Below are 25,666 nucleotides of genomic sequence, written 5' to 3'. Positions count from 1 at the left end.
ATTACTCTTTAGGGAAAAAACTCCAACACATTTTTTTTTTTCTCCTTTAAAATATCTACTGGAGGGGCGCTTGGGTGGCGCAGTCGGTTAAGCGTCCGACTTCAGCCAGGTCACGATCTCGCGGTCCGTGAGTTCGAGCCCCGCGTCGGGCTCTGGGCTGATGGCTCAGAGCCTGGAGCCTGTTTCCGATTCTGTGTCTCCCTCTCTCTCTGCCCCTCCCCCGTTCATGCTCTGTCTCTCTCTGTCCCAAAAATAAATAAACGTTGAAAAAAAAATAAATAAAATATCTACTGGAAATCAAGCATTTTGGAGATATACACATTCACATTTGTTTCATTTCTAGCACTTTATTTTACATTAATTACCTGTGCTTAGTGTTTAGTTCATGCAAAGATCTGAATATTACAATCATAAATTTTTTTGAAGATTTGTCGTTTTTCCTATTTAACATATTTACAGGAAAGTCTATTGTTATTATAGATGGCATTAGTTCTCAGAGATTATTCACCAAATACTAATGGATAGTAAAATATATGTATTCATATAAATCTAATATATAAAGATTATTCACATACAAAAAGCTATTTGTTTCTATACTGGCTAAAGGATAAAACTGTGATAGCAATAGGTAATGTTTATGGATTATAAATATTTTTTACTGGCATTAAAATGCCATATTATTATTTTCTTAATTCTTCCCCCAGTTTTGGTGGTTTTATTGTTATTAATATGTACACAAAAATAAAATTTTCTTGGTTCAGTTTTATATAAATACATTTGAAATCTGCAGAAGCCTTTTCATACTTTCAGTTAAAGGTTGCTTTTAAAGTTCTTTTAGGACCAGAAACCTATCCTCAGACAATTTGCTCCAGGCAACAGTCACATGGAGACATATGCCTAAAGAAACAGCAAGTTTCCTAGTGATAACATGAGTCGATTAAACTCCACTTAGCAAATTTAATTAAGTAAAATCTGGGATAGCAGATTTCAAAAGCTAAGTCCACCTAAAGGAAGAGGAAAAGTACTCAAGAAAGTTTAACCTAAAAAATATTCTGAATAATTGATGGATTTGCAACTGAAACTTTGAAAGGAAAGAAAAATTGTTCTAGAAGTTTTGGTGTCAGACTTTCATATGAAAACTGTTTTCTCCTACCAGTCACTATATAATTTTATGTTGACTATCGATATTTCCAAGCCTCAATATTCTCACCTGTGATAGTAGTTTTTTCTTCATAAATTCATTGCAAAGATAAGGAGATATAACATGTGAAGGACTTATCACAGTGTCTAGTGCACAAGAAGAAATCAACAAATGTTAACTGCTATTGCTATTAAGATTTTGAACCATGAGTTTGAACCAAATACCCACAACCTGGGATAAAAGAAGTAATTTAGACATTATAATATCTGATTCCTAATAATTAGCAGAGATTAAGAACTCACTCTGAGCTTATTATTGCATTCCACTACAGAAAAGTAATCTTAGAGAAAGTCCTAATTTTTGCTCAGGTGTGCCAGTTTGAGACTTGAGAGTTCATTGCAATGACTTTGATCAGAGCATTCAAACTAAAGTAGAAGAAAGTACACATTGGAAGGAAGTGATTTTTATGTCAGCACTATTTATCATTCTCCCTGTACAAAGGCTTGCACAAAAATAAACTACTCTGTCATGTCAGTACTTTTTACTTCTTACCTGGTCTTTTCAATATGAGTGTTCATGTCCCTCAGCATCAATAAGAAGACTATTGCTTGTAAAGACAAACTTAAATAGTCATTTTAAGTCAAAAGAGTGTAATTTGATTGGAAACATGATATTATCAAAATCGAAGGATAAGAACATTTTTAGAAATCTTTATCACACTTCCATGAACACATTGTTGAGAAAGATTAGTCTCATGTCTTATGACTGGGAAAATTGTGTGGTCTTATTACCAGTATTAATTTACAAGCAAAATACAAAGGAACATGTGATTCTATGACTCCCAGTATGAGGAAGGTTTATCTGGGGAATAATCTCACCAATATGAATAAGAAGCATTACGATCGCGATACTTATTATTTCAAGACTGAGAACAAATAGTTGAAAAAAAATAAGTAATAAGATAAAAATGTAAACGTATATCATGACCAAGGAGCTCTCTATGTACATTCCTCTATTGCATTAACTGAGATACTGCGCATGTTCAGATGTCCCTGTTTACTATATGCATGAGAAGATTAAAGGGTTTTTGCAGATCTTGACAACTTAATTGCCTCATAAAATTGCCATTTGTTTATCCTCTTTCTTCATTTTTAAGATCCTGTTTTAGCCCTACAATATTGATCATTCACTTCTATCTTCATAGGATAGTTTATAATCAACATAGTAGCTATGCTTATTCTCTCTGAATAACAGTACAACTCAAGTCTTCATTTACATCCCAGGAGATAAAACATCTACTTTTGAATTTGGGGAAAACTATTTAACATACCCAGAGGAGATGATGAGCCAATTAACAATCCTCTTAACAATCCTCATCAATGAACCCACACATTTATGGTCAATTAATTTATGACAAAGAAGCCAAGAAAATGTAATGGGGGAAAAGATAGCCTGTTCAATAAGTGATGTTGGGAAAACTGGACCGGCAGAAGAATGAAACTGGATCATTTTCTTACAACATACACAAAAACTAACTGAAAATTGTTGAAGACTTGATGATAAGACCTGAAACCATAAAACTCCTAGAATAAAACTTAAGTGGTAAGCAGATTGACCTCAGTCTTGGTGATGATTTGACTCCAAAAGCAAAAGTAACAAAAGAAAACAAAAACAAAAACAAATGTAACTACATCAAACTAAAAAGTTTCTACACAGCAAAGGAAACCACCAGAAAATGAAGAAACAACTTACCTAATGGGAAAAATATTTGCAAATCATACATCTGATAAGAGGTCACTATCTGAAATATATAAAAACTCATATAACTCAAGAGCAAACAAAACAAAACCACCTGATTAAAAAAAAAAAAAAAGCCAGAGGATATGAATAGATATTTTTCCAAAGAAAATATACTAATGGTCAACAGGTACAAAAAAAGTGGTCAACATCACCAATCATGAGGGAAATGGAAATCAAAACTACAATGAGATATTACCTGACACCTATCAGAATGGTAATTATCAAAAAGATAAGGCATAACAACTGTTGGCAAGGATATGGGGAAAAAGGGAACCCTTGGGTACTGTTGATGGGAATGTAAATTGGTACAGTCACCATGGAAAACAGTATAGATATTCCTCAAAAAATTAAAAATAGAACTACTATGTCATCCAATAATTCTACTTCTGGGTTATACCTAAAGGAAACAAAATCACTCTTTTGAAGAGATATCTGCACTCCCCATGTTCATTTCGGCATTATTTACACTAGCCAAGACATGGAAACCACCTAGGTGTCCATCAATGGGTGAATGAATAAAAAAGCTGTGGCATATGTATCTAGAATTGAATATTATTCAGCCATAAAAAGAAGGGAATCCTGTTATTTATGACAATGTGAATGGACTTTGAGGGCATATGCTAAGTGAAATAAGTCAGAGAAAGACAAATATTGTATGATTTCATTTATACATGGAATATGAAAAAAAAAAACACCGCATCTCATTGTTACAGAGGACAAATTGGTGGTTGCCAGAGGTGGAGAGTTGGAGGGTGGTGAAATGGGTGAAGAGGGTCAAAAGGAACAAACTTCCAGTTACAAAGTAAATTAAGTCCTAGAGATGTAATAATATACAGCATGGTAACTATAGTTAATACTGTATTGTATATTTGAAAGTTGCTAGAAGAGTAGATCTTAAAATTTCTTACCACAGGAAAAATTTATTTATGTATGGTGACAAGTGTTAACTAGACTTAATGTGCTGATCATTTTGTGTATATATATATATATATATATATATATATATATACACACACACACAATATCTCTCTCTCTCTAAATATATATATAATATACAATATATAATAATGTAATATTAAGATAATATATAATATATAATATAATATTTTATATTAATATAAATTAATATAATATATATAATATAATAATTTATTATTATATATAATATATTATCTATATAGTATATAATATATATTATCTTTCTATATAATATCTCTCTATATAATATCTCTCTCTAAATAAATATAAATATAAATAATATAAATATAAATATAAATATAAATCTAGAGAGAATCATTAGATTGTACACCTGAAACCAATATGTTATATGTCAATTAAACCTCCATTAAAAAAAGAAACCATCTTAATCTCTTCCTCACGCCTCTTAACATGCCTTACCAATTAGCCATTAGCTTTTACTAATTTCACAGCTAACACAGCTAACACAAATTGAATGGTTCTAGCTCATAGACACTTTTGTAAAATCCTTGTATTGTTGACTAATTTAGTCCTTGCAGTAGCCCTGTTAGAGATGGGATAAATAAATGCAGGTGTAAAGAGAATTAATTACTTCTCCATGGTCGCACACTTGTAACCAGAAATTGTTTATCAAGAGCCTTCTTTCCTAATTGCCTTACTACACAGTTTCATCTACATTATTCTTCTCCACCGGTAAGCTACTTCATTCATACATGCTCTTACCACATCTTTCCTGGAGTCACGCAGAAGCCTGTAGCCTAAGACCATCTCACTCTGGGTCCACATCTATCTAGATATTTTATATAAGATGCAATCTATACATCCCTTTTAACAGTTCCCAGTTGTTCAATAGATAAAAAACCAAATGATTAGCATAACATACAAGAGGCTCTGAAAATATTTATTGGATTAATTCATTTTTTGCAATCCTGATATCTCCATGGTTCTTTCACATGCATCTTACACTTTGACCTTCATAAATAATGAATCATCAGTAATACCCAGCACACGTGCTATTTTAAGACTCACAACATTGGGCACAGTTTCTTTCCCCACACTTATTTTCCAGGGAAATTCATATTCACTGTTTAAATTTTTCTTTGTATATCACCTCAACTCTAGTTTCTCAGAATGTCACTCTCTTCTGTCACATACTGTTCGTCTCCTTTATGCCCTCTCTGTTCTTTATACACATTTCCATTACCTAATCGTTCATATTATAAACATTCTCTTTCTTGTATGACATCTCTGCTTGACTTAAATTCTTGAAGCCAGGAACTCCATCTTAATCTATGTTGTATCCTCCCTACCTAAGGGTGTACCTAGTAAACAGTGAGAGATATATGAACAATGATCAGAGATAATCTGTATGAATGTATGTTTTTAAACACACACACACACACACCCACACACACATTCTATGTTAATAATGGACTTGTAGGAAACAATCTCTTCCAGTTTTCCCTACACACCACTGAAGTTTCTAGGCAATATGTGTTTTCAGTGCAATATCTAAATGAGAATTCAGTCCTATTTTTAAACTAAAATATTTGTTGCTATATGTTACCCATAAAAGAATTTAGTTGGTATCTTTGAGTCCATAAATTAGAAAACCCATGATAGTTACAAAGCATATTGTTACTTATCTTCCTTCCTGCTCTCAAGTGATACTAATAGTAATTAATAGGTAGGATTGAAAAATAATAGCCACAGGGAAGTAAAGAGGTGATACAAAGCTCTGTTCTAATTCAGATAATAATAAAAAAAATATTACATACCCAAAGCTTTACTATAGTAGGAATCCCATGATTTCCAAAGAGTGTTAAACATGTAGTCCTGTAGACTGTAGGAGATGAAATTTCTTATTCTGTCAGTGAAAGACATCTGATCCGTGAGTTCTGATAAAGTGGCAGGAACATAGGAAGGAGGGTATGGTACCTTCCCACAATGCTTTTCCACTGTTGAGGCTGGAGAAAACCTGAGGGAGTACATAAATGGAATTCCCAGCTTTAAAGCTACTATATCACCACAAGGAAATACTGGATCTGATATCAGGACCTCAAATTTGCTTTTCTTCAGCTTTTCCATCAGCTTTTGGTTTTTAAGAACACCATCACAGATTTCTCTAGATATCATGTGGAAGTCCTTGATGACTTTGGCTATATCTTGATAGAATCTCCAAATGGTTGAAGGAGATGGCCTCTTTTCCATCCATGTCAAAACAAAGTCCTTGATCAGTCCTTCCATTCTTTCTTTGCCAAAGGCCACCTTATATATTTCAAATGTCAGAGATGGGGTCGAGGTTGGCGTGATGAAAAGTGCACCAGAGGCAACTAAAACAGTCACATTATGCTCTTTTTCAATCAACTCATCTATAATTATCTTAATGTTCAGCCAATGACTACCTTCCATTGGCCAAATCAGAACATTCCCACCAAGAGTGATTCCTAGGAGACTAATCTGGAGACACAACAGCAGAATGTTCTTGTTTAACATGATGTGGCTTGATGTAGAAGATTTGATGAGATATGACAAATGAATTTCTCTGTTTTTCAAGCAAAAAAGAAAGAAAAATTATTTCAGTTTTGATTCAAAACGATACCCTTAAGAGCCTTCTCTCTACCAAATGGTTTTCCTCATGGTAGCACCATATTTTATGATAATTATAGGCTTGGGGTAACATGTGTCTTACCTCTCAACCTGTTGCTTTAGCTTGGGTTATGATTCCTGCTCTCTGATCATTTTCTTAAACTCGATCCTTTAACTTTTTCATTGGATCTCATAATTGTGAAATTCTTACTGTTAAATTGCTTGAAGCTGTTGTGTACATCAACTCTACCCTCAGGCCTGGCTGCTGAAGCCTCAGTTTGGGGCAGAACTTATTCAGAAATGTGGAGAGGCTAAGGCTATCAGTTTTCCAATATTTAACACATTCAATATAGTATCGATAGCAACAATGAAACATTATTATAGTAGTTACTGGTTGTTAATAGATAAGATTATTACAAAGGGAATACTTAGAAAAAATGTGAAGTACAAGGAGATAGAGTAATTATAATGTTTATTGCTACTTTGATAATATGTTTAGGAAAATATTTTATGTTAATACTGAGAAAAAATTATAAGTAAATGAATGAACTGTGTACAAGTATACATGCAAAAGATGATGGGTAACATTACTAGTCAATAGGAGCTCTTTGAAGAGGAATGCTAACTCAAGCATGCTTTTATGGAAAGTGCTGCTTGAAAGCTAGTTGGCTGGTCTGAGTAATAAATAATTTACATCAACATTCAACCTTTCATAATTGCTAGCATTAATTAAGCACTCACCGTGTGTCAGACATTGTGTAAAGTGTTTTACATATGTTAATCTCATTTATTTCTCACTAAAAAAAGATTCAATGAAGTTGATCCTATATTCTCCCATCAGAGAAGGAAGAACCATTGCTCAGAGAAGTTTAGTAATTTGCCAAGTTCACATACTAGAATAAGAAAAGAACTGGTAGTAGCAGCCTTCAGGCTCTTTGGCTTCCAGAGTCTATTGTATAAACCACTAAGATAGATTGCCCTATCAGCATGTATCATGTCCCCTTATCAAGTATAAGCAACCTACCCATGTAAACCACAAAGTGCCCAAAACATGCTGACACAATATAAATTTGTGTCACAAATTCACACATTATGAATTTGTGCAGCCCACACTGGATAATGTAGGACAAATCATCTGAAGAAAATCACCTCTATGAAAAGTGTACATGTATGTGTATGCATATATCTGTGAATAAGTAGAAATGACTTATTTTTGTTTTAATAAATCTATTGAAATTAGAAATCTTATGTTTCTTAGTGATGTCTTTGCTGAACTCCCCTATAACCACAGATAATTTGCTGCTTCTTTAAAGCAGTTACTAACTTTTCCAAAGTACTATTCGGAGTTTGGCAGACCCATCGTACAGTTCTTGGGAGTAGATTTCAATTCAAGACTCTGTATACTATGATTTTATGGTATGCACAAAATTTTTGCCTGCTGGTGTCAACCTCATCCATAGTTAATTGCCAGGATACTTTAAAATAGTTGTCGTGATTCACTAGAATGAACAATCGGTCACAATTCACTGATATTTTACTCATGTTATTCACTATCAGGGAATCAGATTCAGCTCTAAACAATTAAACTGTAGCCTTTATTAAGTTTATTTGTGTTTATTGTGTGGCTACTAGACAGAGAACTCCCTGCTAAGTGAAAGGCAGATGAATAAAGGAGATAATCTCATATCCATTTTATGCTCTCTGTGAAGGTAATCGCAGATGTAACTATAATAAAAATAGGCATAGTATATTAGAGTCAGCATGATATCATGAGAAGAATTTAGGTTTTAGAATCAGGCCAAAGAATTTTGGCCTGTTTAACATTTATGAGACTCAGTTTTCTCCTCTGTAAGGTAGAAATGAAAGGCAATTTAAGAGACTTTTATATTAAGTAATATAAGATAAATAAAATGTTTATTAATATATAATAAATGAATAACTATTCAATAAATACTATAAATTATGCAATGATATGAGCATCATATAAGATAAAGTTATATGTTTAAATAAATAAAATAATATCGATTAAACTACAACTATAGAGCCTGGAATAAAAGACACATTTAAAATCTATTATCTCTCTCATTTAATTCCTTCTCCTTCTCCTAACTTTAGAGAAAGCGACGAATACCTTCAGATGAAATGACACAGGTCAAATGTGTCAGAGCTCTGTACAGTTTGCTTTCTGTTTTTTGGGAATTAGAGGTAGGGGTAAAGAGAGGGAAGTTTTTATTAGAAATGTGGTATTTGAGGCTCATCTTGGAGCTTGAAGTGTCTGCACATGAGTGATAGGCAATGACCTGTATTATGTCAGAAATTAACTTTTTGATTTTTTAAAAAGTATCTTACTAATGGGACAGTATTAAGAAAACTTCTCAAATTATTGAAGTTAAATTTTAGATTTGTGTTCTTAAATTTAATAGAAAACTAAGTGAAGAAATTATATTAACCATAAAGATTTAGAGAGGTTGTAAAATAAGTTTTTTTCAAAAACTAAAAATGTGATTTTAATTATTCTGACCTTAAGATCCCTGAAAAGCTAGTCTCTTTCCAGAAAAATTATAGGAAACTATAGCTAAACATATGACTAATATATTTATGAAATCAGATGAGTTGAAAGGAAAGCTAAAGTAATTTAAAAGAAGCTACTGTATACAAATAGTTTTATCATAGAGAGGATAATAAAAGATGTGCTTCAATTAATTGCACAAAAAGAGAGCACACATAGTATTTACATTACCCCAATTGATTATTGCTTTTACAACAGAATTTTCTTTCTTTCTTTTTTTAATGCTTATTTGTTTATTTTGAGAGAGAGAGAGAGAGGACACGTATGGGGTAGGGGGTGGGAGGGACAGAGAGAGAGGGAGAGAGAGAGAATCCCAAGCAGGCTGCACACTGTCAGGGCAAAGCGGGACACAGGGCAGCTCCCTCTCACGAACCATGAGATCGTGACCTGAGCTGAAATCAAGAGCCAGACACTTAACCGACTGAGACACCCAGGCACCCCTATAACAGAATTTTCTTTAGAGAAACTTTAATACCCTTTTTTAAAATAAATAAATTTGACTTTGCATAAAACTTATTTGATATGTATACATACATGTAAAATATATAAACATACAAAATCCAGTACACAACATTAAGAAGATAAAATACCCATCGAAGGATGATATCTTGGCTCATCTACACATGCTATCTTAAAGACGGTAGTGGTCACTGGTGAGAATCATATTTGCCTTTATGTATTTACTTCATGTGTTACCTATTAAAGGACCAAATTAACTCTTCACTGGTAGAAATTCAAGGTAATAGATAGGCCAGTGAGCTCACAGTTGTATACAACTTTAACTTTACTGCTTTGTTGTACACTTCCCTCAAGATCTATCAAATTATTCTGAAGTATAACACCCGGGGGGAAAACCCTCCAATTATGTAAAAATACAACTGAAAACTTTTCTAAAGTGATTAAACAAGCCAAAAGTTAACCTACAAGCATGTAATGATTGACCTTTCTTTTAGAAGAAAACATAAATCCAAATGTACATCATATATTGCTTATATATTATTTGTCATGAGATTTTTAAATTTCTTACCTGAAGTTTCCAGCCAGAACTTTAATAGTACTCATTTGCTATTTGAAAGTTGAATTTAAAGAAATCCTAGTTGACTAAGCATAACATGATGCGAAATGTGATCTTAAATAGAGGAGAGATTATACAGATTTGTTTACTCCTAAGGCGTTCCACCTCCTCTACATTATTAAGCACCTAATCTTCTGTTAAAGGTGTTTTCTTCTATTGGTTTCCTGGCAACTATTTGCATTAAATATTGCCTTTGTTATTACAGTCTCTGCAACCTTCACCACCACCCCTTCCAACCAAATATGTCTAGGCATGAGAAGATGGACTGGGGATGAGTATGCCAGATCAGGACCCCTGTCTTCTCCTCGTTTGTGATGGTGCGTGTTCCATTCCAGGCATCAAGCGTTTCAGCTGGTGCAGCTTGCAGCAGGACGATAGGATCCCAGGGGAGATTGAGTAATTCCCCCTCTTGCAGGAGTGGGAAGTAACTCACCCATCTTGGTGGGCAATATTCTATTGTAAATTCCAGTAGACAACACCTTTTCCAACTGGGTGATAGGACTTGGTGTTCTCAGCAGTGTACCACATTAGTCTATAGTGAGAGTTGGGGCAGTGTCAGTTTCTTAGGATTTTCATAACTTTATGGTGTTGGGTGCTTTGGCAGAGGATCCCCAGTCTAGCATATAGAGCGCAAGCCCTACTGGTTGATCATTCAAATATATTGAAACCTGGAACAGTACTTTAGTTCACTCAGACAAGGTGGTTTTACCTGTTAACGATTTACTTTGCTGCTTTAATATTCATTTTCTTTTTCTATCAATCCTGCTCAGTGTAGATTATAGGGGTGATGGAACCTCCATTTAATGTCATGTGCTATTGCCCCATCTTGCAAATCATGACCTTTGAAATGTGACCTCCCAATCACTATATATTCCATGAGGGTATCCATACATGGTATTCCGTTTCTCCTATCCCTACTGAAATTGGGAAAGAACCGTGAGAAATAGTAGGTGGTGTAGGAATAGTTCATGTTTTCCCAACTAGAGTGGAAAGACCTGCAAGCAGTTTAAGCAGAGTCCTTAGATATGTACTACCTCAGTGGTGGAGTAAAATTCACCCTAAAATAAGTATGTTGTGAATATGATTTAACGAGCTCTATAGCACACTTCTAATGGATCAAATTCCAAATGTCTCTCTACTAGAACAAAGACCCTGTATATCTAAAAGAATACCAAGAAATGGAAATAAAAACCCATTACCCAACAAAGTCAATCCATAATAAAAATTTATGAGACATTGAACAAAGTATGAATATATAACTTATAGGGTATAATATACAGTATCCCATTCAATAGATAAAGTCAGTGATGACAGATGATAGAATTAGTTGACAAGGACTTTAAAACAGCTATTATAACTAGCATATGGTCAAAAACATAGTGATAAGCATAAGCATGTGAAGAGAGAATAAAAGAGCTCCAGAGACCTACCCATATTAAACTTCTGGAGATGAAAAATCCATCAGATGGGATTAACACAGTATAGAAAAGATTAGACACAGTATAGAAGAAAAATTAACATCCAGACATAGTAATAGAAGTTACACAAAATGAAAATCAGAGGAAATTAACCACTCCCCTCCACCACCCTCCCCAAAAGAACAGAGCAGCCTACCATACATGTAATTATGGCCCTGAAAGAGGGAGTGGATATAGAAACAGATATTGAAAGAAATAATAGCCAAACTTTTTCAAATTTGAAAAATCACATTTACACATGGATATAAGAAGCTCTAATCAATTTTTTTCAAAACAAAAAGAAAGAGAAAAGCACCTCTAGTGCATCATAATTAAGATGCTGACCACCAATGGTTAAACAAAAATCTCAAAAACAGGAAAATTTAGAAAAACACATTGCCTAACAAAGGAACAAAGAAATGAATTAAACATTGTAAGCAATGCAAGCTAAAAAATGGTGGAGTGACATCTATAAAGCGCTAAAAGAAATTAAAACTCTTCTAATTAATATATATACACCCAGAAAATTATATAACTAACAAAATTTTTACAATAAAGACTAATTAGACTTTTCTCATGGCTACAAGAGCCAGGAGAATCTTCCACAGACCACAAGTTTAAGAAATGTTAAAGGCAGAGGGAAAATTATCCCCAATGGAAATGTATTTCTAAACAAATGAAAGAAAAATACTGGAAATGGTAAATATGTGGGTGTATATGAAAGACTTTTTTTCTTATTTTATTTAATATCTCTCAATGTCAAATGACTATTTAAAACTAAAATAATAACAAAGTATGGTGAAATTTATAACACATAGAAAAAAAATACATGAAAAATACTGCAAACTCTGAGAAGGGGTACAGGACGTACACTATTTAAAGTAATTACACTAAAAATGATACTTACTCTTTAGAGCAGCCACTGGAAAATAAAACCAAGAGAAATATCTACTAAGCCAATAGAAATAATAATACTCTATTAATCCAAATGAAAGTGGAGAGGAAGAGGGGGGCCTGGGTGGCTCAGTCGGCTAAATTACTTTGGCTTAGGTGATGATCTCATGGTTCATGGGTTCGAGCCCTGCATCAGGCTCTGTACTAACAGCTCAGAGCCTGGAGCCTACTTTGGATTCTGTGCCTCCCTGTCTCTCTGCTCTTCCCCTGCTCATGCTCTCTCTCTCTCTCTCAAAAATAAATAAACATAAAAAAAAAAGTAGAGAGGAAGAAAAAAAAGAACAAAGAAGAGATAAGATAAACAGAAAACAAATAACAAGATAAGCAAATTAAATGTGAATGGTTTAATTATCTTAATCAAAAGTTAGATATTGTCATAATGGATTTTTTTAAGAAGGAGGATTAAACTGTACGCTGTCTACAGGCATCCACTTTACAAGAAAAAAGAGGTTAAAAGAATACACACACCATGATAATATTAACTTAGTAAAGCTGAAGTGGCTATCTAAATATCAGATAAAGTAGATTTTCAGAGTAAAGAATATTATTGGGATTAAGAAGGTCACTTTATAATTAAAAGTGTCATTTCATCAAAAAGACGTCACTACCTTGAATGTGTACGTTCCTAACATCAGAGCTTCGAAATACATAAAGCAAATTGATAGAAATAAAAAAGAAATAGATCCACCATTATACTTGGTGATTATGGTAATACTCTCTCAATAATTGATAGAACAAGCTGACAGAAAATCAATGAGTAATAAAGGAGTCTGTATTCATGGCAAAAAAATGTATGAAAATCAGGCAATCTTGTGTAGTTTACAATACACAACATGCCTCTTTAAGGAACTTTATCTGTGCTTTTTTGCCAGCGTTAATTTTGTAAAATCTGTTTCTTTTTTATTGCTTTCATTTTTTAACACATTTTTGCCCAGGTCCTTATATTTGTTTAATTGTTTTTCAGATTAATTTATTGTAAAAAGCATTAAGTTGGATTTTTAACTCTAATTTCAAAGGTTTTATGTAAATGATTCTAGTACTATATTATAAATATTACATATAAAGTGAGATAAGCAAAAACTAATCTGTAAGAAGGCCAGCTAAAAAAATTAGAAATTATAAATCAATTCTTTATAGTTTACTTCTCATTTGCCCCTCATAATAATGAATTCTGTTCTTTGCATTCTCTTGAATTTCCTTGTACTGTTATTATTTTTGTTCTTATCATTAAATAGCATGTAGTATTATTTTATATTTTTTAATCTTCATATAAATATTGTTAATTTTCTTATATGTGAACAAAAATGCATACATATATTTTTTGTGTAGAACAAAGAAAATTGTAAACATATGGTTAAATCTAACCATTAATTGAATAAAACATTAGAAAAACCCTCATGAAATTGAAAGATATAAAAGAGAAAGAAAGAAAATATTTCATTCCAATAGCATGTAAGTCATGAGGGATAAATAGAGCTAAAGTGATGTAGGATAATTTATTGAGAGAAAAATGAAAATACTGATTAATGTTATGAATTAATACATTTAATAAGAAAGTTAAATAAAAAATGAAGAAATAAGTTAACCAAACTGATGCAAGAAGAAGGGGTAAATATATTTGTCCCAAGAACCATATAAGAAATTCAATCAGTAGTTAATAAATTCCCACAAAAACACTCCAGGTCCAGACCAGATTTCTGAGCAACTTTTGCGAAGTACTCAAAGAACAGGTAACGTTAAATTTTCCCAACCAAAACTTGGTACGTACTGTACAAAAGAGAGAAATTACAGGAAAATCACACTGATAAGTATAGAGGCAAGTAATGACACAAATTTAGCAAAACTTTTCCAATTATGTATAATAAGCTTCAAGTACAAGTCAGGATTATTCCAGGAACTCAAATTTAACTTTCAAAAATCAATTAACATAATCCACAACATTAAACAGATTAAAGGAAGGGAAATAATATGGTGATTTTTACAGATGTAGAAAAAGCCACCAGTAAAATTCAATATTTATTCATGATTTGACAAAAAAATAGAATACTAGGATTAAAGGGAACTTCTTTAACATGATAAAGGGACTCTACAAAAACAAACTCTTTTAAATAACTTCTTAAAATGTAAAAACAAGCAACATTAAACTACATTGTTCAGTAATGAATTCCCATCTGAAAAGATAGCAAAAAGATTTATTATCAAAAAGTGAGGATAGGGGTAACCTTTGAAAGAAAAGAAGGAAGAAACAATAGTGATGAAGGGGTCTTCTAAGTCACCAGACACATTCTAATTCTAAAAAGGGGGTGGTTACATTGGTGAACACTTTATAATTACTGTTTAAAATGTTGGAGAAAATTTCAATCTTTATTAGTCTCTTCTCTTCCCTTTACAGAGGAAACGTCCACCAGATTCATTAATTTGACTTCCTGAATTTCTGGCTTTCCTGATTTTCCTGCCCCAAAAATATTTTGAAGAGAACTATAACCACTCCAGTCAAATTCAATGCCTATCTCCCATTCCTCCAAACAAACACACAAACACTATGCTGCAGACCCATTTCTCTAGCTGTTCAATACGAAAAGAACCTTGCATTTAATTCTGGCTGTACCACAATGTCATAGAAAGAACAATATATGTAGCCAGTCACTAATTTCAACTTTACTATTACTACTACTACTACACACACACACACACACACACACACACACACACACACACATTCTTGTACAATTTCTCAACATGAGGGCTTTGGTTTCCTTGCATGTGAAATAATATCTTTCTCATAGAATTGTAGAGAATATATAAGATGTATATGAAATCTATTTATTAAAATATCCAAACCAACTTTTCCACAATTTGAATTTCTTTAGACTCCTAATTGAACAGTTCTGAAATAACTAATTCCTAAGACCTAGAAAATTTTCTCTTTTATCAAATTGCAAATGTGAATGATTTCCAAAAACTATGTTAAAACAGAATAATAGGATAATGCCACCTTGTTTTTCATTGTTTTGCTGTTATTATTGTTACTGTCTTTAGATTTCCCATGGAACTAAGGAGTGAACTTCTATTGATGAAAAAAACTATTCTCCAGCTGTATTTTGAAACCCAGTTATATTTTATTTCAATAGTCTTGAGAATTACATTAGACAATCTTACATATTTCTTAAATTGTAAGGAATATATTTTTAGAAATTTTAACATCTAATAATAAATAATTTATATCATTTTAATAATTTTATGTAACATGCCATTGAGTCCTATATGTTGCTAATGAAATCGGCTTAAACTTTTAATACACTTGTTATTTTATAAATAGCAGTGGCCCTAATGTAAAAAGACTTTCCTGGCTAGATATCAAGGAAGTTATTGATTAGAGAATAGCCATGAAATTTCCTATTATAGATGTTGTGTATATTCATGTTGGTTTTGTATATCTATGTACATACACAGACATACACATGTAATTGGTGTGATATCATGTATTTGTTTTATAATAAACATATCTTCATATTACATATTTGTATAAACACACAAAAAAGGGGCTCCTGGGTGGCTCAGTCAGTTAAGCGTCCGACTTCTGCTCGGGTCATATCTCCCAGTCTGTGAGTTGGAGCCCCGCCTCAGGCTATGTGCTGACAGCTCCGAGTTCAGAGTCTGGAGCCTGCTTCAGAGTCTGTGTCTTCCTCTCTCTTTGCTCCTCTCCAATCGCACACTTTCTCTCAAAAATAAACATTTAAAAAATTTAAACACAACAAATATATACACAAATATATACACAACTACATCTCGATAAACCTTATATTTATTCCATGAACAAAATTAGGAAAATCCTAAGAATTCAGACTCATGATACCTGGTCAGCATTATCCACTACCATCCACGTGGGGGCGGCATATCCCAAAGTTGGACGAACTAGGATCCGGAAAAGCAGTCCTGAGTGAGATCCAGGTCTAACCTAAGGCCTGATGATACACATTTGTAATATTATAACTTCAAAGGTGCTTTACAAACAGTTTCTTGTTGAATGGTCACAAATGTCTGTGATATTAACTTTATTTTATAGATGAAGAAATCAAGGTCAGAGAAGTTAAGAATTTCCTGACAATTGAAAGCTTTGGAATCAGAACTCATTTCCACCAATTACATACTTCTCATTTAGAGGCTAAATTGTTCTTTTCTTTGTCTTCAAATTTTATTAGCTTTCCCATTCAGATTGACAACTATCACACATACATGATCATGGCAATCCGTCAAGGATTTCAGTTATTTAATGAAAAATTTGATAATTTTTTCTTATCTTCTTCTCAAGCTTTTCTGACTCCCCCATCCCTGTGGCTAATGTTAATCATTTGTTGTATATTTTTCCTGACTATTTACACACTCCTACACATATGTACCTACATATACCCTAATATGTAGTGTATGGGGACATGCATATGCATATATATATATATATATATATGCACACAGATGTATACAATATGTTTATTTATTTATAAATACTATGTTTTTTTATTTATAAAAGCTGATGTTGTTGCTGCCTATGACATGTTTTTATCAAAATAATATCACATCGTACACGTTAATCTTGAGAAAGACAAAAGTAGCCTTGAGAGCTCTCAGCTGGTCTGTCCTACCAAGAATATCACCTTGACCATGTTTCCTATTTAACATAAAAGATTTTGCAGAACGCCAAAATCCAACAGGCTCTGTCTGTGACTGGATAAATGAGACAAAAACAGGATCACTCTGTAATCATGACTAAGCCCAGACAAAAACAAGAATACCATGGAACAACAAAAATAGTATATATCATTCTCTTTTAGCTAACACGGGTGACTAATAGCTCTCCAACCATGACAGCTTTAGCTTCACTCCATCCCTCCCACTACCTAGATAAAATATACAGATTTTCATCACAGAGTTGCTCCCATTTTCTGACTGGCCCACCGTAGGACAAACCCCACCGTCATGACCCCTTTCCCAAATCACTTAAAACAAACCCAAAGTTTCTTCATGCAGTATGTAACAAGTCTCACTTTTTAAAAATGTAATCTCTTTCCAATGTGGGCTTGAACTCATGACCTTGAGATCAAGAATTGTATACTCTACCAACTGAACCAGCCAGGCACCCCATACAAATCTCACTTGTATGACAGGTGGCCTTTAGCACTCTACAATTTGCTTCTTAAATTTGCTATACACCATGAGCCTTCTCAAGGTCAATATAATTGACTTATTTGGTAGTTTAGGTTTACCACAGTTTGTTGTACCAGATCCATACCGGTGTACAAAAAAAATGCAATTTTTGTTACCACTGCAAACAATGCTACAATAAATACACACTGTTGCTTCTGTTTCTTTCGAAGATATTTTCCAATAATGACATGGTATTTAAAAAAACATTTTAAATTTTTTTAATGTTTGCTTGTTTTTGAAAGAGAGAGAGACAGAGTTAATGGGGAGGGGGAGAGAGAGAGAGAGGGAGACACAGAATCTGAAGCAGGCTCCAGGCTCTGAGCTGTCAGCACAGAGCCTGATGCGGGGCTCAAACTCACAAACTGCGAGATCATGACCTGAGCTCAGGTCAGACGCTTAACTGACTGAGCCACCCAGGTGCCTCTATGGTATTTTTAATTATAGTAAACTTTATTTTTTAAAAGCCTCTTACATAGCACCTGGGTGGCTCAGTCATTAAGCATCTGACTTAGGCCATGATCTCAGGGTTCGTGAGCTTGAGTCCCACATCTGGTAAGCTTGAGCCCTGCTTCAGGTAAAAAAACACAAGTCCTGCTTCAGGTGAGCCCTGATTTTCTCTCTCTCCTCCCCCATTCCCTCTGCCCCTCCTGGGATCCTCTCTCTCTCTGCCTCTTGCTCACTTGAGCCCCCACCCCTCTCTCTCTCTCTAAAACAAAAAAACAAAAACAAAAACACCCTGTTAAAGGAGCGCCTGGGTGGCTCAGTTGGTTAAGCACATGACTCTTGATGTCTGCTTCTGTCATGATCTCACAGTCAGGGGATAGAGCCCTGTATGGTCTCTACCCTGAGCATGAAGTCTGCTTGGGATGCTCTCTCTTCCTCTCTCTTTGCTCCTCCCTGCTTGTGTGTGCTCTCACTCTATCAGTTTTATTCTTATCTGCAGCAGTAGATGTCACAAGAATTTTCTTTGTCATTACAGAAGCTGAAATGATCTTTTACCATCTTAATAAACAGTCTTCTACTAGTGTGCTTGGGAATCTTCTTCTGTGTCCATTCATTCATTTAGTGAATATTATTTAGCACCTGCCACTTATTATTCTGCATGCTGAGCATACAGTAGCATACACGCAGATCAAGTTCCTACACTCTTAGAGTTTGTATTTTTTGAGAAAAGACAAACTCTAAACAAGTAATGAAATTAATATATGTTAGATGATGATAAGTGGTGTGGAGAAAAATTAAAGTTGGTCAAGAGAAAATGGATTGGAGAGTGAGCTATTAGGTTTATAGAGTCTTCAGAGAAGTTCTCTGGTAAATGACCTTTGAAACAACTGAGGGAGTGAGTCATCTGGATGTTTAAGGAAGCATGTTTCAAATACAGAGAAGAGCTGTAGTCTGAGGCAGGATCATGCCTCAAAAGCTCACAGAGCACTAAGAGGTCAGACAAGACTGGAGAGGGGAAATAAAGAGGCCCAAGAGATAAAAGGAAAGATACATTGAAACTTGAAGGCCATTATAAGAACATTGGTTTCTACTCTGGTGAGAAATGCAGTGTCGTGGTAGGGTCCCCTACCTAAAGAATGAAAAAACAAAACAAAACAAAACAAAACAAACCCTCAAGGCAACCCAGCTACACACATATGTAGCAACATCCCTCACGACCTTGTAACATGAGACCACTTAATCAGACTGCATGTTTGTGTGTTACCGTATATGGGAGACAAAGAATTAGAAAATGTATTTAAAAAAAACTACGCCACGTGGCGTTCAGGGCTCAGTTCGGCATGTAGGAACCCAACTGAGCCGTGCTGACAAATAAAATTGCTTCCTGAAAAAAAGAAGGCCTCAGTGTCACTGGCGACTCTCTGTGCGAGAATCTTGCCACAGTGTTAACAGGAGGGTTTTAGGCTGAGGAGTGGCATTATTTGATTCCTGCCTTTATGGAAGCTTTCTGTCCTGGGTTGATGGTTGAGGGTAAAGGCCAAGGGCTGAACCACAGAGACCAGTTAGGAAGTTGTTGCTATAATCAAATCTATTAGTACCAGAAGTTTGGGGAAAGGTATTAGTGAGAGATGTGGTGAGAAGAGATCAGATTTGGGATATACTTTGAAGGTAGTGCTGCAAGTCTTAGGAAAAAAGGAGTAGGGAATGAGTCTAAGGTTAATTTACTTGCACAATTGAAAGAGTTGACATTTACTGACATGAGGTTGTGCTGGAAGCAGGTTTGGAGTTTGGAATCAAAATTTCAGTTTGGAACACATATATTACACTGGACACACTCATTTAACATTCGGGTAGTCATACTGAGTACACTTTTGGAGGCAGAAGTTTTAAACTCAAAGCAAAAGTCCAGAATGAAACATAAACTTGGAAGTCATCAGCTTGCAGATGATTTTTAAAACAATGACAACAGATGAGCTCATCTATGGAGTAAGTATAGGTAGAGAAGGGATCCAAGAACTGAGTTCTGGATGACTCCAGTATTTGGAGGTTGGCAAGATGAGGGGAAAGCAGGAAAGGAGACTGAGGGAGAGCAGCCAGGGAGGTAAGAGAAGAACCAACTGGGAAAACAGGCATACCTCCTTGTATTGCACTTTTCTTCACTGTGCTTTGCAGATACAGCCTTTTTTTTTTTTTTTTTTTTTTTTTTTTTTTTTTTTTTTTTTTTTTTTTTACAAATTAAAGGTCTGTGGCAACCCTGTCTTGAGCACCATTTTATAGCTGATGGCAGCAAGTCTCTTAACAGCATTTTCCCAATAGTATTTGTTCTGTCACATGATGATCATTCTTGAAATATTCCAAACTTTTTCATTATTGTTGTATTTGTTACAGAGATCTGCGATTGGTGATCTATGATGTTACTATTCTCATTGTTTTGGGGTGCCACAAACCATGTCCATACAAGACAGTGAGCTTAATTGATAAATCCTGTATGAGTTCTGACTATCAACCGGCCGTTCCCCCATGATTATCCCTCGCCTCCCTCCCTGTTTCCTGAGACACAACAATATCGAAACTAGGCCAGCTAATAATCCTGCAATGGCCTCTAAGTGTTCAAATGAAAAGGGGTCAATCAATAAGGCAAACTTCATTGTCATCTTATTTTAATAAATCACCGCAGCCACCTCAGCCTTCATCAACCACCGCCCTGATCAGTCGGCAGTCATCAACATTGAGGCAAGACCCTCCACCAGCAAAAAAAAAATGACCACTCACTGAAAGGTCAGATGATGGCCAGCACTTTTTTAGCAATAAAGTATTTTTTTAAATTAAGATAAGTACATTTTTTTAGACATAATGAATGCTATTGCACATTTAATAGACATGATATAATGTATATATAGTGTATATGTAATATGCACTAGGAAACCAAAATATTCATTTGACTAGTTTTTTTTTGATATTTGCTTTATTGCAGTGGTCTGAAAATGCACCTGCAATATCTCTGATGTGTAACCGTAGTGTTCCAAAAGCCAAATGTCAGTTTTCAAGAAGAAAATAAGAACTATCTGTGTCCATTGCTAATTGTAAGCCAATTGAGATTTGCCATATAATTTAGCAATCTGAAGGCTTTTGGTGAACTTGGCAAGGGCAGTGTGATAAAGTGTTGGGGGTGGGAAAGCCTCACTGGAGTGGATTCAAAGAGATTGTGGTGATAGTCAACACCTAAGAGTTTGCTGTAAAGGGAGCAGAGAAATGAAATGATTGCTGGAGGCCAATTCAGGGTAAAGAGATTTTTGTATATATATTTTTCTAACATAGAAGGAATAACATTCATGAGGGGAGGGAATGATTGTGCAAGAAAGAAGGAAATATTGGTGGAGTGAAATTCTTGAAGAGATAAGAGGGTGAGGAGAACTTATTTTTGCAATCCTTAAATACCAATCCCCATGACCTTGAATAAACTGCAGAGTACTGAAGAGTACTGAATATAATTAGTTAAAAAAATCATTATAAAAGTGAACATTTATATCATACGTCCTGTAACAACGATGGAAGTGCCTAATTCTCCTCATGGCTTTCAATGTCCATAAGGAGGAAGTACTTACTTTTTCAAGTGAACATTGTTCTGAAAAGTAACTAACCCCAAGATTAGCAAACTTCCCAAGCATGAATATACCATCCTTCTTTCTTTATCTTTAATCAAGGGGGCTCCGCATATTATCACTAAACTTTTATTTCTCAAATTTAGCTGTAGCATTTTGTAAGAAGTATGTGATTTAGGATGAGGCGAAGATAAATCTTTCAATAATTTCATAAAAACAAATAAGCCACAGAAAGAAAAATTTTGAAAGCCTCAAGTATTCAGCCTTTAGGATTCTGACTCAGATAGAGGACCCTCGCTGAGCTCAGAACCATCTGGAACCAGACCTAAACTGTCTGGCTTAACCTGAATATCACTGTTGCTCCACTTTTGCACTGTAGTCTTCTGAAAAGTTTCTGTACCTAGATGAATTCAAGTTAAATGGTACTATTTTCATCAGAAGAATTTTAAGTGGTAAACTTGTTTTGACGTCTGCTTCAGTGTAATCAACCATTACCCTGAATCAACCGTAGTCATGAAATTCATTTGTAAATCACGTGTTTTAGAACACATTTTCTGTTCTGTAGTTCTCAACCGGCCTAAACAAAACTCTTTCCCTAGGACTGATTAACTTCATGAAATATTGCACGTAACAAACTATTCTATATGTCTTAATCGCTGTGTAACAATAACTCTCTGGAATGTGTGCTCAGAGTTCCAATTTGTCCTGTCAAGTGTCAGGAGTGGTGGGTGTCCCTATTGGTGACTGTACACCCTGTACCTTTTGTTCAGACAAATAGTAACACAGGGTGAAATGTATTACATTCCCATATCTATGGACTCATGTATCAGGAAAATAAATTAATACGCCAGTGTGAAGAGAGATTAGGAAAGAAGAGCAATTTCATAAGTTACTATTTCTTATTTTTTTTTTTTTTTTTTACCAAACAGAAACAGCCTGGAACTGGCCCACTGCTGACATTTGTCAGCACAAATGGAAGCCCTGGACCACAGCCCCAGTTAGCTCCATTTGCCACCCAAAGGGCCTCATATAAATGTATTTGGACCAACTAAGCCACAAGCTTATGCTCTGTCCACACCTCTCCCTCCTGGCTAAAAGCTCCCACTTGACCATGCTGGGCACATGCCTGCTGCAGAGGTCAGCCTGGGGAGGACTGACCTGAGAAGAACTTTTATAGATCTGAGAGCAAGCTAGGGCTATATGTGCAGGGAATTCCAGGGTTCAAGACTCCTAAAACATGGTCTAGAAGGAGGAACAGACTCCCTGGCTTCCAGAGAGGTGCAGCCAGAGAAGGGCCAGAGTGTGGCTCTCTAAAGCTTATGAGCAGGTAATGGCCAAGAATATATTTCTTCCAACTAAAGTATGACTGACCAAAAGGATAACAATTCCAGAGGACTAAACATGTGAGAAGAGGAGAGGAAAAGCACTGTAGCTCCATGAAATCCCACTCAGGTAGGGAGGGGGGAGGGCGGGACTGAGCAGTAAGGGTTAGTTTTTACTTTGTGGTATCATCTAGCTGTTAGGTTTTTACCTCTTTTACAAGAGGTTGGTCCTCTTGCTCCTATTTCTACGCTAGGCACCTAATATTTTTAACCAGGACTTTGCTCTCCCTTTACTCAAGCAAAAATCTGCTGTCTTACACCCTACGTGTAAATTTTTATCCCTAAGGAGAGCCCACAGAACTGCTTATTATTTCAATGCTGGGGAGAAAATCTAGGAGGAGAACGGATTCATTCCCCCTCCTGAAGATTTCACTGCTCTTCTTTTACTTACAATCAATAGGAAAAACAGTCATAATTAAAACCTAGGGATATTTATTCCAATGAATGAAATAGTGAGAAATCCAGATTTCAGCTGTAATAGGAAATTTTGTTTTAATATTTATCTCCAACACTATTGCAGTGGTTTTTAAAAACATGAATGTAAATTTTTAATACTCCTCTCAGTAAGAGTGGTACTCTTTACCTCCCCTTGAGAAGGGGAGTGACCTGCTTTAACCGAAAGAAGACATTGAAAATGCCACTATTTAACTTTTGATGCTGAACCATACAACGCTATGTAATTACTAATGTGTTTACCAGAACACTTGCTCTTGGAGCCTTGCACTGTCATGTAAGAAGTCAAGCTACAGTGAAGCCACCATTCTGGAGCAAGCCCAAGCCACGAGAAACAAACATGTGGCTCCCTAGTCTCCCTTACCAGCTGAGAGTAGTCTTCAAGTCAACACAACCTAGACTCCCAACGTGGGATTAAAAATGCCCCAAGGAAATTTCAGCACCCAGCCACTTGAGATTTGAGTCTTCACAGTTGAATGTCCTAACATTACAGAGCAGAAACAAGCCACACTGTCTTTGCCTTGTCTAGATCCCTGATCCACAGCAACTTTGAGGATAATGTTTTGCTTTCCACCACTAACGGTTTTTTTAAATGTTTTTTTTTTAACGTTTATTTATTTTTGAGACAGAGAGAGACAGAGCATGAACAGGGGAGGGGCAGAGAGAGAGGCAGACACGGAATCGGAAGCAGGCTCCAGGCTCTGAGCCATCAACCCAGAGCCCGACTTGGGGCTCGAACTCACAGACCGCGATATCGTGACTTGAGCTGAAGTCGGACGCTAAACCGACTGAGCCACCCAGGCGCCCCCCACCACTAACGTTTTTGAATAGTTTGTTACATAAAAGTAGACAATCTCAATGCTGACAATGGCCTTTGTGTGTCCGTGTGTTCTGCATATGCATGAATATAGGTCACCTAACACAATAAGTAATTCAGCTATTTATAACTTGATCATATAGTCAAATGTACGTGGAGTGGGATGGACGGGACAAGAACACGTTAACACTAATATTGTGGGAGAAAGGAAATTTGAAAAGAAAGAAGAAGAAAAAGAAACTTTCCATTTTAGAATCATTACAAACAGCCCTTATTCGTCTATCAGGACTTCGTAAATCATCTTGTCTTAGAACGTCAAGACAAAAAGAGAAAATATGCATGAATCCAGTTTGAAAATCCTGTCTCTATAGTGACATTGTACTGTATTTTCACTTCGGAAATTTGTCATATTGGCCTTCAGAACCCAGGGGTTCTTTTGTCTCTAATAAATGAGTCATGAAACATAAAATTCAACACTTGCTTGTATTTGGGGTTTCACTGACTCTTCAAAGGACTCATGCAAGAGCATTAAAATTTGGCTGCTATACCAATGCATTTTGGCAAGCACATCATAGTATCTCATTATTACTCACATCAGAATGTTCTCACTATCTGGGAAATTTCACTGGAGAAATGGTTTCAACCAAACAGACCTGTGGTAGTTGAATGGGGCCGACTCAACACAGCTCCAAATCAAGCTTTGCCTAAGGCAGTTTGTAAATGTCTCCCAGTCCCAGGCATGGCTGTGTCTGTCCTCTTTTTCTTTTCTTTTTCTGATTTCTTCTTCTTCTTTTTTGTTTTTAAAATGTGTTCTTAAGCATGTGTTTACTCAAGATTAGTCATATTTAATTTTGTTTTTCCATGGTACACGAGACAGATTGCTTTGATAAGACAATTATGAGGCAGTACTCTCTGTGTGTTTCTTTAAGAGTCATTTTTGTTTCCTAACTTTTTTTTCGGAATGAATCATCTGAACACAATTGTCTGTTAAGGATTTTGGAATCCACCCTTATATATTACGTTTAAAAGTTGAAAACACATTATAATCCAGTAAGAATTTACTGATGCAAGACACTATACCAAAGCTTCGATAATATATTGTTTTCAAGTGTGGTTCTTCCTTCACAGTGTAGATTAGTAGCGTGGAGATTAATACTTCTAATCTTTTTTCTCCACAAGAATCTTCTGGCTCTGTGTGTGTAA

General features: G+C 35.1%; 1 protein-coding gene across 4 annotated transcripts in view; it reads right to left on the bottom strand.

Annotated features, from left to right (window-relative positions):
- Window positions 1-6,415, bottom strand: part of LOC112859076 (UDP-glucuronosyltransferase 2A1) — a 53,248-nt gene extending 46,833 nt beyond the window's left edge. For 2 of the 4 annotated variants that reach the window (XM_025922433.2, XM_025922434.2), the window contains exon 1: window positions 5,698-6,415. In XM_025922433.2, coding sequence (XP_025778218.1) covers window positions 5,698-6,415 — 718 coding nt within the window. The remainder of the gene's footprint in view (window positions 1-5,697) is intronic. The other 2 variants (XM_086704901.1, XM_025922429.2) reach the window with 1 other exon arrangement.
- Between the last annotated feature and the right edge of the window lie 19,251 nt (window positions 6,416-25,666).

Source organism: Puma concolor, chromosome B1 (assembly GCF_028749965.1).
Source record: "Puma concolor isolate L17-30 chromosome B1, mPumCon1.1.hap2, whole genome shotgun sequence".
NCBI lineage: Eukaryota > Metazoa > Chordata > Mammalia > Carnivora > Felidae > Puma > Puma concolor.
This window is presented reverse-complemented; position numbering and strand designations above follow the sequence as displayed.